The following is a 13,249-nucleotide window of genomic DNA, read 5'->3' as shown; positions in this document are numbered from 1 at the left end:
AAGGAATGTCGGATCTTCCCGCTGGGCCGGCGGGAGTGGGGTCAGCCGCTGGGGGGGTGCTACCGGAGGAATCCCAGATTCGCGCACGGGGATGGGTGGTGGTGGTGAAGACGAACCGGAGCCGCGCAGCGAGGGCACGTCGAAGCCCAGCCGGACCAGCGGGAGCCAGCAGCCGCGGATGGGGTGGGTCGTGGGATGCGAGGTGTGGAGGGGAGGCGTGCGAGAGGCCATGTCTGCCCTGCCGCCGCCTTCCTGGAGCCCCGCGCGGCTTCGCCTGCCGGCCCTCCGGCGGTGGCGATGCGGGGGAGGGCGGCGGAGGGAGGTGCTAGTGCTAGCGGCTGGGGTTCCCCCGTGTCGCCAGAGGAGGGCGACGCGGGGGGCGGGTGGGTCGCCTGTAGAAAGTGTTGTAGCTCGCCAATGTTCCATTCTTTGTTCCTTTATCAGTTCAGTTCAGTTTCTTTTAGATAAGTTAATTGTTCATTTTCAATTTAGTTCAGTTCAGTTCATGTTTCATTTTCATTCTTCATTATTCTTTCAGCTTACTTAGTTTTGTGTTTATCATTTTTTTCAAAGCTAAATAACCTCATACCTTTCCTCCACATATGGCATGCTGAGTATGCAAATCCTCATGGGCCAACAAGAAATGCGTCTTTTTTGGGGTAAGTCTATACCATTGTCTTTTTTCAATCTTCTTTTATTACCTTAAAAGTTTTGCATTGTCCGCTGTGTTTGATTGTAGGTTCCGGTATTTCACATCAGAAGAGCCACACGTGCACACATGCTAAAAAGAGGCAGAAAAGACGAGGCATGTTACAAACTAGATCGGGATCGCGCCAAGGCGCGAGGGTGCCGGTCCCAACATTTTGGTGAAACAAGTAGTGGTAATTTAGTAGGAATCTACGTTAAGCGTATGAATTCAAACATGATAACAAAATGAAGTGAAGAAAAAACATTTGTTTGTGACAGAAGACATAATGGAGTTCAATATCGGCATAAGACTATAAGGCAACATCGAGTTCAGCATGTTCATAAGACCACAAAAGATAACCACTCATCATTAAGTTCGATACCAAATATAGGAGCGAAAGTAATTAAAGTAGGAACATAATGCAAAGCCCATGCTTTTAGCAAAGAGAGCGTTTATCTTACATAGACCATGTACTTGTGGAGTAGTAGGTGATATGAGCATGTTGCAGGAGAGTATATTGGAATTTTATCTTCACTGTCAGTATAGTAGCTCAAAGCTTGACGCATCAAGTTTGGCAAAAAGGAATAGGTCAAAAGCTACGCAATATGATAAATCAGAATTAAAGCAAGTCATTTATATAGAAAGCAAAACACTCCATAGGTCATCCATAACAATTAGATCAAGTCATTTGTACATACAGAGACTGAAGGTTGAGTAGTGCGTTAGAGGGTAGTCATACAGTACAGAATACATATCCCATTGCTCAGGACAGAAGTGTAGAAAAGCATAATCACACTGATTATGTTCTATGAGTACATCTTTCGACGGTAAATGGCTCTACGAATTCCAAGATGATCCAACATGATATAAAGAATGATCCTGGCCGAGATTCTCACAATAGTATGGTCAACCTGAGTCGTCGGAAATGGTTAAGAGACAACATAAGTAAGTGGTTGAAATATATAAGCAATAAAAGAAAGTACATGCGGAGGACAATAGACCAATTCCAATTGGATTTCTTGCACAAACAAAGATACATGATACAAAGCCTACAAAGCAAGTTGATAACTTTCGGCAAACCTTGATAGGTGGACGGGCCCAATAAGAACTAAAAACTTTTACATCATATTCTGCTAGGTGTCTTTAATTCTTTTCAACATGAGAATGCAACAAACTCATTTCCGTGTGAAACCTCAGACGTTAATGGATACCTCATAGAGTCAATCCAGAGATATGGCATGTATCACCATCGAGCAAGCATACAGAATTCATCTATAAAATTTACTCCTATAAACTAAATCAAGCTAGCATGCACAGTTCGTATCCAAACATGATTACATCTCTTGGGGTCTGGTTACCCAAATCCAACCAGAGATTCTCACAGGAGGGGGGCGTAGAAGAGCAAAAGGAGGTTACTTGCAAGAAGAAGCCAGAGTCCAGCAAAAGGAGCTTACTTGCAAGAAGCCAGAGTCCAGGGTCGCGCAAGTGCTATACATGCCGTCACAAGCAACATTACGGCTCTTGATCCAGACCCCCTCCTTCACTGTATGATGCCACTTGAAAATAGAGCATTTTACTGGGAGGGAAAAAGCATGGCTCATTAGGCATTGTGTAGGCTCCACCCTTTACACAAAGGTGTAGAAAAAGCACACTAATTGTAAGATAACATGTCCATATATATTCAATTATCAAGGCCAAATACACTAATTGTAGAAAAGCACACTAATTGTAAGATAACATGTTCCTATGTAGTTAAACCCTAATGGACCACGATCGGCCAAACATGCCTCAATGGCAGCTCCCCCCTCATCAGCATGGTTACCAAAACACAGATGATTGTTCGCACATCTTATTTCCACTTTTCATGTGTTTCATGCCTAGTTGAAGTTCCTGGTAAATATTTTCCAAAAACCATCTTGCTATCAGAGAAAACTCCAAAGCCTGGGAAGTATAACCAGAACACAAGAACATGAATAAAGTTGAAAACTTTATATACATATATGGTGTATAATTAAGCAAAACATGATCAATAATACGAGGAGATAAAGGAAGAAAATAACAGTACAAAAGTACGTCATTATTTAAACTGATTATGTTCAAAGTCCCCATCCGATTTATACTAAGGAGTAGAATATTTGATATAGCTAATAAAGCAAACCACCATAAAGGTTTCTTCTAATTGCCAAATTTTACAGTTAGAAGAACCACACTATTAATATGTAACAGACGTGGAACAACTGAGCATGTCAACCACTATATTTACATCATCTGACGAACTGGATGTGGCACCAATTGCTTTTGTTGCATCAACAACTTTGATATTCTGTGTTAAGCGGCATATATGTATTGTAGTTAGTTGCAACCGGTCAATAATTAGCAAGTACAACCTCAAAAATTCAATGGTCAGGCAAGATTACCATTTCAAAACTATTGAGAGATTACCCAAAACCCAAAATTGTTGTTCTGCATAGAACACTAACTAGATCATGGGAATTTGGAGCAAGATCTTAACACCAATAGTAGACACGTAATTTTCAGAAGTGGTGACATTACCTTGTGAAACACTGGCACTACTCTCACTCAAACGATAGTACCATAGGGCCTTGAGCAAAAGGAAAAAGAAACACAAAGATTTAGTTAGTGGCAAGAACAAAGAAAGTAAACTTACTATATATAGCTAGGAACGACAATGTCCAAAATCAAATTAAAATCTAGCAATCAGATCTAGTTGTTCATTTTCGGCCCAATGGATTAGAGAACATATAGTACAATTCAACCCTTTGTTTTGTACGGGGGTCTAAGTAATCCATCAGCAGTGTACAATAGTTGGTACTCTCGTAAAGAAATATAAGAGCGTTTAGATCACTAAAGTAGTGATCCAAATGCTCTTATACTTCTTTACGGAGGGAGTACTCATTATCTATGCCCATAAGAACTTCCCCCACAAAAAAAGGATCTTCACACGAAGGAAGCAGCATACAAACTATATATCCTCATAAGAAGCTTCTCTTCCACTTGTAATATAATAAATAAATGGTTTGACACCGTATAAAGAGAACTTTCCTGCTACGTGAGAATTTTTTCCAAGCGAAATATCCAGACTGATACAATTTCATCACCCTTTTATGCGCCATCTATTTATTCGAGACAGGTTTTAGCATCACACGACATACCATAGCTAAGAATGGAACTAAAAAGTTGCAGTGAAATTTTGAGCACCACAAACAAAATGGTGCTCCAAATAGAAAGATTAGGGGAATTCACCAGCTCTACAAGCCTTAAGAGCACGGCATGTGCATAGATAAAAAGCCAAATCGAGATAACCAGGTCAAAATCCTAGCTTTGACTTTAAGGGTTCTGCAAATTCGGTCCAAATAGCATGAATAAGAAAATGCAGAACTGTTATTCCAAAGACCTGGAAAGAAATAACACTTCCATAAAATTGAGAAATTAAAATCATGTAATACTCCTTAACAACCGGTATATGGATTGAAATTAACCTCAAAATAATATATGCATTCAGATTTAACTACGCATGTTTTCAGTCTGAATAAATAGCCGGAAGCAACAACTGCACGAGAGAGAAAGAGCGGATCCAACTAAGGAAATGCAGTACCTATTCTATCGGAGCTAATCATGCAAAGCTAACGTAGCGCCATCCCCGTTTTCTTCTAACCAGATTGTTTAAGAGACTACTCAAAATGTTAATTAAGAAAATCTTGTGGACTATCATGAAACACACAAGACAGGGACAACCCATTTGTATCGTCTACTGTAAACTGGAATACATCTGACATCACATCTAAAGAGAATCGCTTTGGACAGATATTACGTAGCCGCTTCAACATAAAAAAATATGAAAGATAAAAGACAATTTTTATAGTTCATCCTTTTAGTTTAAAACTATGAGAAACAACACAATGGAAAAAAATGAGGCAGCATTTCAGAACTACTTTAACAAAATGGCATTCAAATCTTCCAATATATAGCTATTTCTTGTTACTTCTATTTCTTGTTGTTTGGCACATCAATTTCAGTTGTATATACCATAGGCCAATACATTTAAGAAATAAGGAGAAATGAAAGGGACGGTGAGTACTGCCGAATATGGCCAATGTCTAAAGATACTAATCACAGTCACAATTCCCTCTGGAGATTAACTGGTTATCACAAACACGTGGGGAAGAAGGTCGCAGCTCACCTACGGCATAGAGCTGGCATAAAAAGAAGTAGGAGCTCATCATTCCCCATACTTGAACATGCCGCCACCAGCCAATTAACATTCCATTACTCCAGAAAAATTGTAAAGCAAACAAATATGAATGCTTTGTGACTGACCAGCAAGAATTAGAAAACAAATTCTTATAACCGAAGGTGCTCTGAACCCAAATCTTCTCTTCAGAAACACGGAGAAACTCTCGTGAACAAAATAAGCTTGCGACATATAAAAAGGTATTATAAGAAAGAACACCAAATAGGAGCTAACAAAATTAAGTTTAGAATATATGCTAGCAAATCAATAACTGTACAAAAATATTGTAGGCCAAATCAAATTCATATAGGCCACTAACTAAACTGACAAGAACCAAAAAAAAATTGACCAATTGTTCCACATTAGTCTGAAGGTCTTGTTATTTCATTTATCCAAATTAAGACTGGCATTATTTAAACTGAATATGCTTAGAGCCTGTATCTGATTTAGCCAAAGCAGGAGAACATCTAATATAACAAGATAGCGGGGCGAGGTGTTTTTATAATCATCATAGGACTTAAAATTAGGTGGCAAAAACATGCATGGACTGAACTCTTCAGCAAAATAATATATGTCTATTCAAAGCTATATGTTTCCAGATTGTTTAGGATTATTTTAACTGCTTTGACATTTCCCCCTCCTTAATTAGAGATACAAGTCATAGGATTCAGTGTACCGAATTGATACTACATATATAGTACATCTTTGTATGTACTTTACAGAAGTACCTCATGGGCTCCTATTACCAAGACCGGTAAGGAAATTGGGCAACTATGAGATGGATATTTTTTTTAACTTACTGATGATAGGGAGGTCCATTTCAAGCTCAAGAAGCTTAAAGCCATCCATGTCTGGCATGTGCACATCACTGATAACAAGATCAAATATGTCCCTGTTTTCCCATAGCATCCTCAGTGCGATAACAACCTGATTCGTCACAACAACAGGTTACTCTTCCAAAGTGGTAACAATACAAGAAAAGGGAAATGGTCCTATGCATTTTTCATGACAAAAAACAGATGCCTCGCATCTTTTGTACTATAAAATCAGTATCATAAATTCAGGTCATGCAATCAAATGAATCTATCCATCTAGAGGTAGTCAATATTTGGCTACAGGCAGCATTTGTATATGATGCGCAGTACACCAAATCTACTTGTGAGCTGTGACAACTACCAACAACAACAAAAATTACTGGTCGTCCTAGACACTGAGGAACAGGCAAATTTTATGAAATAGAGCAACTAAAATTGACCATGCTTGACCCAATAGCCGGCTCCTAGACAAATTACAACCCTGAGCTGCAAAATAGGGCAAGGTATGACGTTCAAGGGAGAATTTAAGGATCCTTCATTAACAAACAAATGCTACTCCCTCCGTCCCGTAATATAAGAACGTTTTTGACACTACACTAGTGTAAAAAATGCTCTTATATTATGGGACGGAGGGAGTACAATTTTATCTAGTTTGATGCCGATATACTTATTTAAGCTAGTACAGTCGCGGAACTTGAAAAGGAAACGAACATAATGGCAACTTCACAAATCTGATACTGGCAGTCAAGATGAATAACATGTATTTTAAATTCAATGATACTTTATAAATGAGACAAGCTACTACTATGCATATTTATATTTTGCCTATGAGCAATGCCCTCTATTTCAAGACCATCACTCTATACTACAGAGAAAGCAGCAACATATTTTTGGGATTTATTTTGTGTTCAGACTAATTACTTCACAGTTGCCTAACATGGTTGAGAAAGCTGACAGAACAATATCAAAACAATATAAAAGTTACATCTTTTTTAAGCCGATTGTCCAAGCTTCAGAAACAAAAATCTAACAACAACCACGTTCAGTGTATAACAAGCTAACCTACAATAGCCAATAGCAGAGTCAACTTTCAGTGTATAAATTCATGACTTGGGAAAAATACCTATGCTGACAACATCCATGTCAGGGAAGTCATCCTGGCTGCAGGTAGTCCAGCACGTTTTGGACGTCCTTAGAGACCATGTTCATCCCCTCGGCATCCCCCGTGCTGCAGGTGAACCTCATGTACAAGTTTCTCCCAACCATTGCGCACTTGACTCTGCCCAGCCATCGCGCACTTAACCCCCTGCAGCCCTGCTCTGAAGGACTGAATCAAATCGTCTTGAATTCGACGAAGAACTCGTGCAATCCCGATGTACCTTAAGCGTTGCAACTCCATCCATTAAATAAAGCTCAATAGTGAAAATTGAGAGCAGAGATGTAAGCTGTGAGAACTCAGTAGCAAAAAAATAGTTTCCCATTTAAATATTTCTTGACATAACCCGAAACTGCAATCCATCCAAGAAATCGAGCGAGTGGGCTAGACCGGTAGATAACAATTCAGTTAGCTCTAGAGGCAAAAGGAATCACACGGTTCTAACCAAACCAAGCCACCACAACTACATACACCAATCATATGACCAGACTGAACTTTAAGTCTAAACACGAGACAACGACAGACCACAGGGAGTAAATTGCAGGTCGCTGCAAGTCAAACGACCTCGCTTCTCGCCCAAATCGAATAATCTAAACTGAAAATGGATTTAATACAATGGTATGGAAAAAGAATGATAGAAACAATGGACAATTGTGAAGTGTCATGCTCCTGCATATGAAATAGACACAGGATTTTTTTTATGTAACTGAGCCAAGGCAAAATCAGCTTGCAGGCTCAACACCATTTACCAGCATCGGCTAACATTAATGAATTCTCATGCATTCATATTTATAGTACAATCAGCAATCTCAACATTCAGTTATGGCACTGGTTGAACATGTACAAATACGTGTCTTTGTTAAGCTGCATCATAGGATCGAACGCACTCTAAATATGCAATTGTTGAATATAATAAGCAAGTCCCAGAAAACCATGGATGCGTGTGACACCTCACGCATACAGTGCATCCTTGGACTCCAATGCAGGGGGCACCTTCACATCCGAGTGAGCCTCGCATCTACGAGCTGCAGTTCAATTCGAAGTTCAGACGCAATGGCATACTGTTCCGATCTAGGATACGCAACTCGAATGGATACAGTGTAGCAGGGAAGCGGGAGATAGGCTTGCTCACCGTAAAGCGTCCCAGCCACCTGGAGAGGATGAGGGAGGAGGACGGGTGCCGTCGGCGGCCTGGAGGAGGAGCGACGACGTGGTAGGAAGACAGGCGCGACCACACCCGAGGAACGATGGCGGGGCGAAGCAGCCGCAGTGCGCGAGAGAGGAGGGTCGCACACCTCCTGTCGTGTGCACGCGAAGACGACGACGACGCCGGGGAAGTGAACGATGGAGATCCGACAGGCTGGGCGAAGGAGACGGCGGCGGCGTGCCGGCTGGGCGAAGGAGACGGCGGCGGCGTGCCGGCTGGACGAAGGAGACGGCGGCGGCGTCGTGGGGTTGGTCGATCCCCGAGGCATAGTGGAGCACCATGGCGACGGTCTCCTCAACGGTGTTGGATCTGGCCGTCGTCGGCGCGGACGGCGGCGGCGCCGCGGGCGTCTTGGACGAGGTCGCAGTAGAGGTAGAGCCAGGCAGCGAGGAGCCGAGGACCCGCGCGTATGGGAAGGGCTTGGCGAGGAGGTCGCGCATGCAGGAAAAGACCTTGGCCGGGCGGCGCGCGCTGACGCCGGCTGCCTCCTCCTCGTGTCCGCGCACCACGCTCCTCCTCCTCTGCCTGGCCCCGATGGGGAGGAGGAAGGATGGCGGCACAGCGCGCCTGACGACGGGGAGGAGATGCGGGAGAAGGAGAACGGGCAACGGCGGCGTAGAGGAGGAGAAAGGGGGAAGGCCACTTGAAGAATGGCGGCAGATCGAGGAAGAGGAGCGCCGGTGGTGAGAGGAGAGGAGATCGAGAGGAAAGGGGGCGAATGGGAGCACGAAGAGGCCAGCCAAGCGCCGTCCCCCACCTCATCGATGCACGGACGAACCAGCGTCAACCACGCACAGGGCCAGGACGTGAAATCCCAATATTACCCTCGGCGGGGCAGGGGAATTTCGGCGGTGGCAACGAGATTTTTACCGCTGGAGCGTGCCGACGGGCCACCTGGGACGCGCCACAGCCACAGAGAATGACATGCGGGGCCTACCAAATGGGCTGCCGCACGAGTCAGCGAGACCCAACCAGGAGCCACGGAGTGAGCAAGAGCGAGCGAAACGAGTAACTATTCATTTCTATAGTGCCCATCCCAGATCCGACGGCCCAGCTCTTCCACGCGCTCGATTGGACGGCCTAAAACTCATCAAGCAAACGTATCCAACGGCCCACGATCGCTGAGCTCTGAGGAGGCTTGTAGGAACATCCTTCTCCTATTTCTGGTTTGTATAGTGCCCATCCCAGATCCGACGGCCCAACTCTTCCACGCGCTCGATTGGACGGCCCAAAACTCATCAAGCAAACGTATCCGACGGTCCACGATCGCTGAGCTCTGAGGAGGCTTGTAGGAACATCCTTCTCTTATTTCTGGATGTAAGCAGAGAGGTCTATTAGGGTACGATGAAAATAAACTTAAAAATGATAATCAAGATCAAAATATATACTAACCACCAAGAAAATATACTGAAAAAGCTGAAAGGTTTGAAATAATGATAAAGAAAGTAACTATAACCAACTGAACAAGCATCTCAGACTGAAAAACTAAATGATACAAAACTCAAACAGGAATAATAAAATCTGATGCATAGATTAAATCAACTACAAACCTGAAAACTTAACTGGTAAAAAACTGATAATAATAATAAAATAAAACTAATACTAAAAACAGATATAATTGAAATGATAAAACGAATAAAAATGAAATGAACAAAATGAGAAACTAAGAAACAGATAAAACTAAGGAAATAAAGAAGAACTAATAAAACTACTGAATCGGAGAGCGGAAGGAGCAAAATAATAGAGTAAGAAGAAGAAAAATGAAAAAAAAATAAGAGAAACAGATTAAACCAAGGTACTGAATAAGTAATAAAATTATAAAATAAAAGGAGCTGAGGAAAAAAACAGATAAACTGAGGAATGAGTAACAAAAAAATTGAAAAAACTAAAGCTGATAGTACTGCTACGATGGTACTAGTAAAGTGTCCTGTGTGTGGTGAACCCTGCTAGCTACTGAACCTGTGTTGTCTTCATCTGCATGATGCATGGTGACTTCTCTGAGTTTGATCATCACGGTGGTGGCGTGGCACCCCGGCATGTCTGAGCGGCTGGTCGACTGGGACGAACTGATTGCCCGCTGTTTTCATCATGTTGTGTTACGAGGTGACCAGGGCAAGTGCCGGCCCCAATAGCATCAACCACTGCTGAGATAACTCCCACGCCTCGTCTCGCTCCCGCGACGCGCTCCCCGCGTGCGTGCGTCACGGGAGACCAGATCCGCCGGCGGCCCTCTAGATCTTCTCGTCCCAGCCCCCTCCTCGCTGCCGCCGGACGGCGTCCGCCGGGCGAAGCCCGTGCGCGGCGCTGGCGGCGGCGGGGCTTCTTCTCTCCTTCCCCAGCACGGGATCTCAGCAGCAGGGGGTGGCTCCTCCATGTGGGGGACGCGGGATCGGCGGGGCTCCTGGTGGCAGGCACGCGTGGATCCGGTGGCCGGGAGACGGTGGTGCGGCCCAGCGACGGTGTTGTAGCTCGGCGCGATGGCGTCGGTGCTGCAGCCGGCTTGACTTGGCCTGATCGGCGGTGGCTGGCGTGTCCCTGGTCATCGATGCGTGGCCCGGGGAACTCCGGCGGAGGTTGTGCCACCACGGCTGCGAGAGCAGCGTGGGGGCCGGCCGTGGCGGCGGGCGACGGCGGATCTTGGACCCCTGGCCCAGATCTAGTCTCCGGCAAAGAAGGCAGCGATCCGTTCACAGGAAGCTGGATGGAGTTCTTCGAACAGACTGGGTGAAAACCTGCTCTTGGCTAGATGCCAAGGCCGACAATGGTGGCGCTCTTCGGTGTCGTTCCCTTCTAGAAGGCATCATGGTGGAGAAGTTCCAGACCACTATCTACTACCTCCGGGGGAAACCCTAGATCAGTAGATCGGAAGACGACGGCGCGCTTGTGTCGTTTCCCCCTTGGGGGCGTCATTTTTGGAGGTGTACACGAGCTCGAGGGACCAGCGGACCGCATCTTTGGTGGAGCGGTGCTTCATCCTACACATTGATGGGGACGGATCTTGACGGTGTGGCGCAGTGCAGATTTGGTCTCCGATGTGTGGAGATGGACTCGCGCAGGTGGACGAAGTTGTCTGGCGTCGACGGCAGCTAGACCGGGCAAGGTAGATGCAACGGTACAACACTAAAGATGGATTGGTGGCAGGTGGCTGCGGCGGCCTCATACCCGGCAGGCGTCCTGGTTGAGGAGTGCGCCGGACTGGTGGGTGCCCCATACCCGACAGGCGTCAGATGTTAGGCTTAGCTGCGAGGTCTTTTTGGTTTTAGCCCCAGACTATCAGCATCCCTACATCAACTGTATAAGAGTAGGGACAGATGTTGCCTAGACGGTGGCTTTAGTCTTACTGTTGTATGATTTTGTAAAGTTTTATGTGAATAATTAATAAAGTAGCTGCATGCATCGTCCAGATGCAGAGGCCGGGGGTTCTCCTCCTTTTCTAAAAAAAATATGGCATAATGGCTAGGCTAGTTCTATATTTAGTACAATACATGTGCATTGATCGAGTTAGTTTCCTTTCAGGCTCTGATCCCGCCATGGCGACCATCGGACACAAGGTGCAGTCAGAGAAACTAAAACAGATATAATGGAAGTCTAAAGACTAATAGATAACTAAACTGTCAAGACTAAAGAATGGAAATGTATTGAAGAACGAATTGAAAAAAAAACTCAGCTGTTGGAAGGGCAAGCTGATGTCATACGGAGGTCGGCTAGTTTTGATTAACTCAGTATTGACTAGCATGCCAATGTTTTTACTTTCGTTCTTTGAAATTCCGAAAAGGGTCCGAAAGCGACTTGATTTTTTTAGATCTCGTTTCTTTTGGCAGTCTGATGAGGCCAAGAGGAAATACCGTCTTGCGTGATGGGATATCCTTTGTCGACCTAAAGACCAAGGGGGCCTCGGTATTGAGAACTTGGAAATTAAGAATAAATGTCTTATGAGCAAATGGTTGTACAGGTTAGAGACAGAGCCGGAGGGCATGTGGTCTCAAATCCTGCGCAATAAGTATTTGCACTCGAAAATGCTAGCCCAGGTTACCATCAGACCGACTGATTCGCCGTTCTGGAAGGGACTTATGAGAACGAAGGATATTTTCTTTCGTAGGGTCAAATTCTTGGTTGGCAACGGGATGTCAACAAGATTTTGGGAGGATACGTGGTTAGAAGAGACGCCTCTGGCCTTACAATATCCCATCCTCTACAATATTGTGCAACGTAAGGAGGATTACGTAGGTATCGTCCTTCAAACTATTCCCTTGAACATCCAGTTCAGACGTACGTTAGTGGGCGAGAGATGGACAGCCTGGATGCACTTGGTTCGGGGATTAATTGAAGTTCGACTCTCCGACATGCCGGACTCAACACAATGGAAGTTAACTAAAAATGGGATATTTACGGTGAAATCTTTTTATACGGATCTGATTAATTCTGGCTCCGTGTCAAGGTCACTACATACATGGAAGGTTAAGGTTCCTTTGCGGATTAAAATTTTTATGCGGTTTGTCCACAAGCAAGTAATACTCACAAAGGACAACTTACTTAAGAGGCGATGGGTCGGCAATTCGCGGTGTTGTTTTTGTGCTCAGGAGGAGACAATACAACATTTATTCCTTGAATGCCCACTTGCCAAGTTACTTTGGATAATGATTCATATAGCCTTTAATATCAATCCTCTAGTAGATATTGCGTCTTTGTTTGGGATGTGGTTAGCTGGGGTTGAACAGATCACGGCAGCTCGTATTCGGATTGGAATATGTGCGTTATTATGGGCTATATGGAACCGCAGAAATGATATGATTTTTAACAGACAACACAACTTAACTTTTTTGCAGGTTATCTTCAGAGCTATAGCTTGGATCCGTACGTGGTCCTTACTCACTCCTATGGACTCCAGGGAGGCTTTGGTTACTGGGTGCAACCAATGGGAGATGGTGGCTCGAGTTATATTCAACCGGTTCGGATGGCGTTCGCATAAGAGGATAGGAGTCTAGAGAGCTTATCCTTACTATTACCGTATCGGTTGTCTTTGTCCGCTTGTAATTTTCCGGTTTATGTACTTTGTTTTGCTCCATTTGTGAGCTGTAAGACCTTTACGTTGATACTTTCTGGATTTTTAATAAGAGAGCCGCATGCATCA

At 44.3% G+C, this 13,249-nt stretch overlaps 1 protein-coding gene across 6 annotated transcripts; it reads right to left on the bottom strand.

The window, feature by feature from the left end:
- Positions 1-411: 411 nt before the first annotated feature.
- On the bottom strand, positions 412-8,881 carry LOC141030811 (uncharacterized). Of its 6 annotated transcripts, none has more exons than XR_012192890.1 (6): positions 8,044-8,881; positions 7,862-7,936; positions 6,879-7,134; positions 3,242-5,867; positions 2,105-2,264; positions 412-1,599 (listed from the first exon to the last, which is right to left on the bottom strand). XR_012192890.1 is itself a non-coding variant. In XM_073506183.1 (2 exons), the coding sequence occupies exons 1-2, from the start codon at positions 8,556-8,558 to the stop codon at positions 7,930-7,932; spliced, it is 522 nt and encodes a 173-aa protein (XP_073362284.1). In that variant the 5' UTR covers positions 8,559-8,881; the 3' UTR covers positions 7,671-7,929. The 6 variants fall into 6 exon arrangements, 1 of the variants encoding a protein (XP_073362284.1); XR_012192893.1 differs by having other exon boundaries at positions 2,143-2,264; XR_012192891.1 differs by having other exon boundaries at positions 2,105-5,122; positions 5,741-5,867.
- Positions 8,882-13,249: the final 4,368 nt, after the last annotated feature.

Source organism: Aegilops tauschii, unplaced genomic scaffold (assembly GCF_002575655.3).
Source record: "Aegilops tauschii subsp. strangulata cultivar AL8/78 unplaced genomic scaffold, Aet v6.0 ptg000473l_obj, whole genome shotgun sequence".
Lineage (NCBI taxonomy): Eukaryota > Viridiplantae > Streptophyta > Magnoliopsida > Poales > Poaceae > Aegilops > Aegilops tauschii.
Note: the sequence above shows the minus strand (reverse complement) of the source record. Positions and strands in the feature narration are given on the sequence as shown.

Coding starts and splice junctions, on each gene's coding strand:
- LOC141030811 (XM_073506183.1), bottom strand. CDS start 8,558: ATGCGCGACCTCCTCGCCAAGCCCTTCCCATACGCGCGGGTCCTCGGC.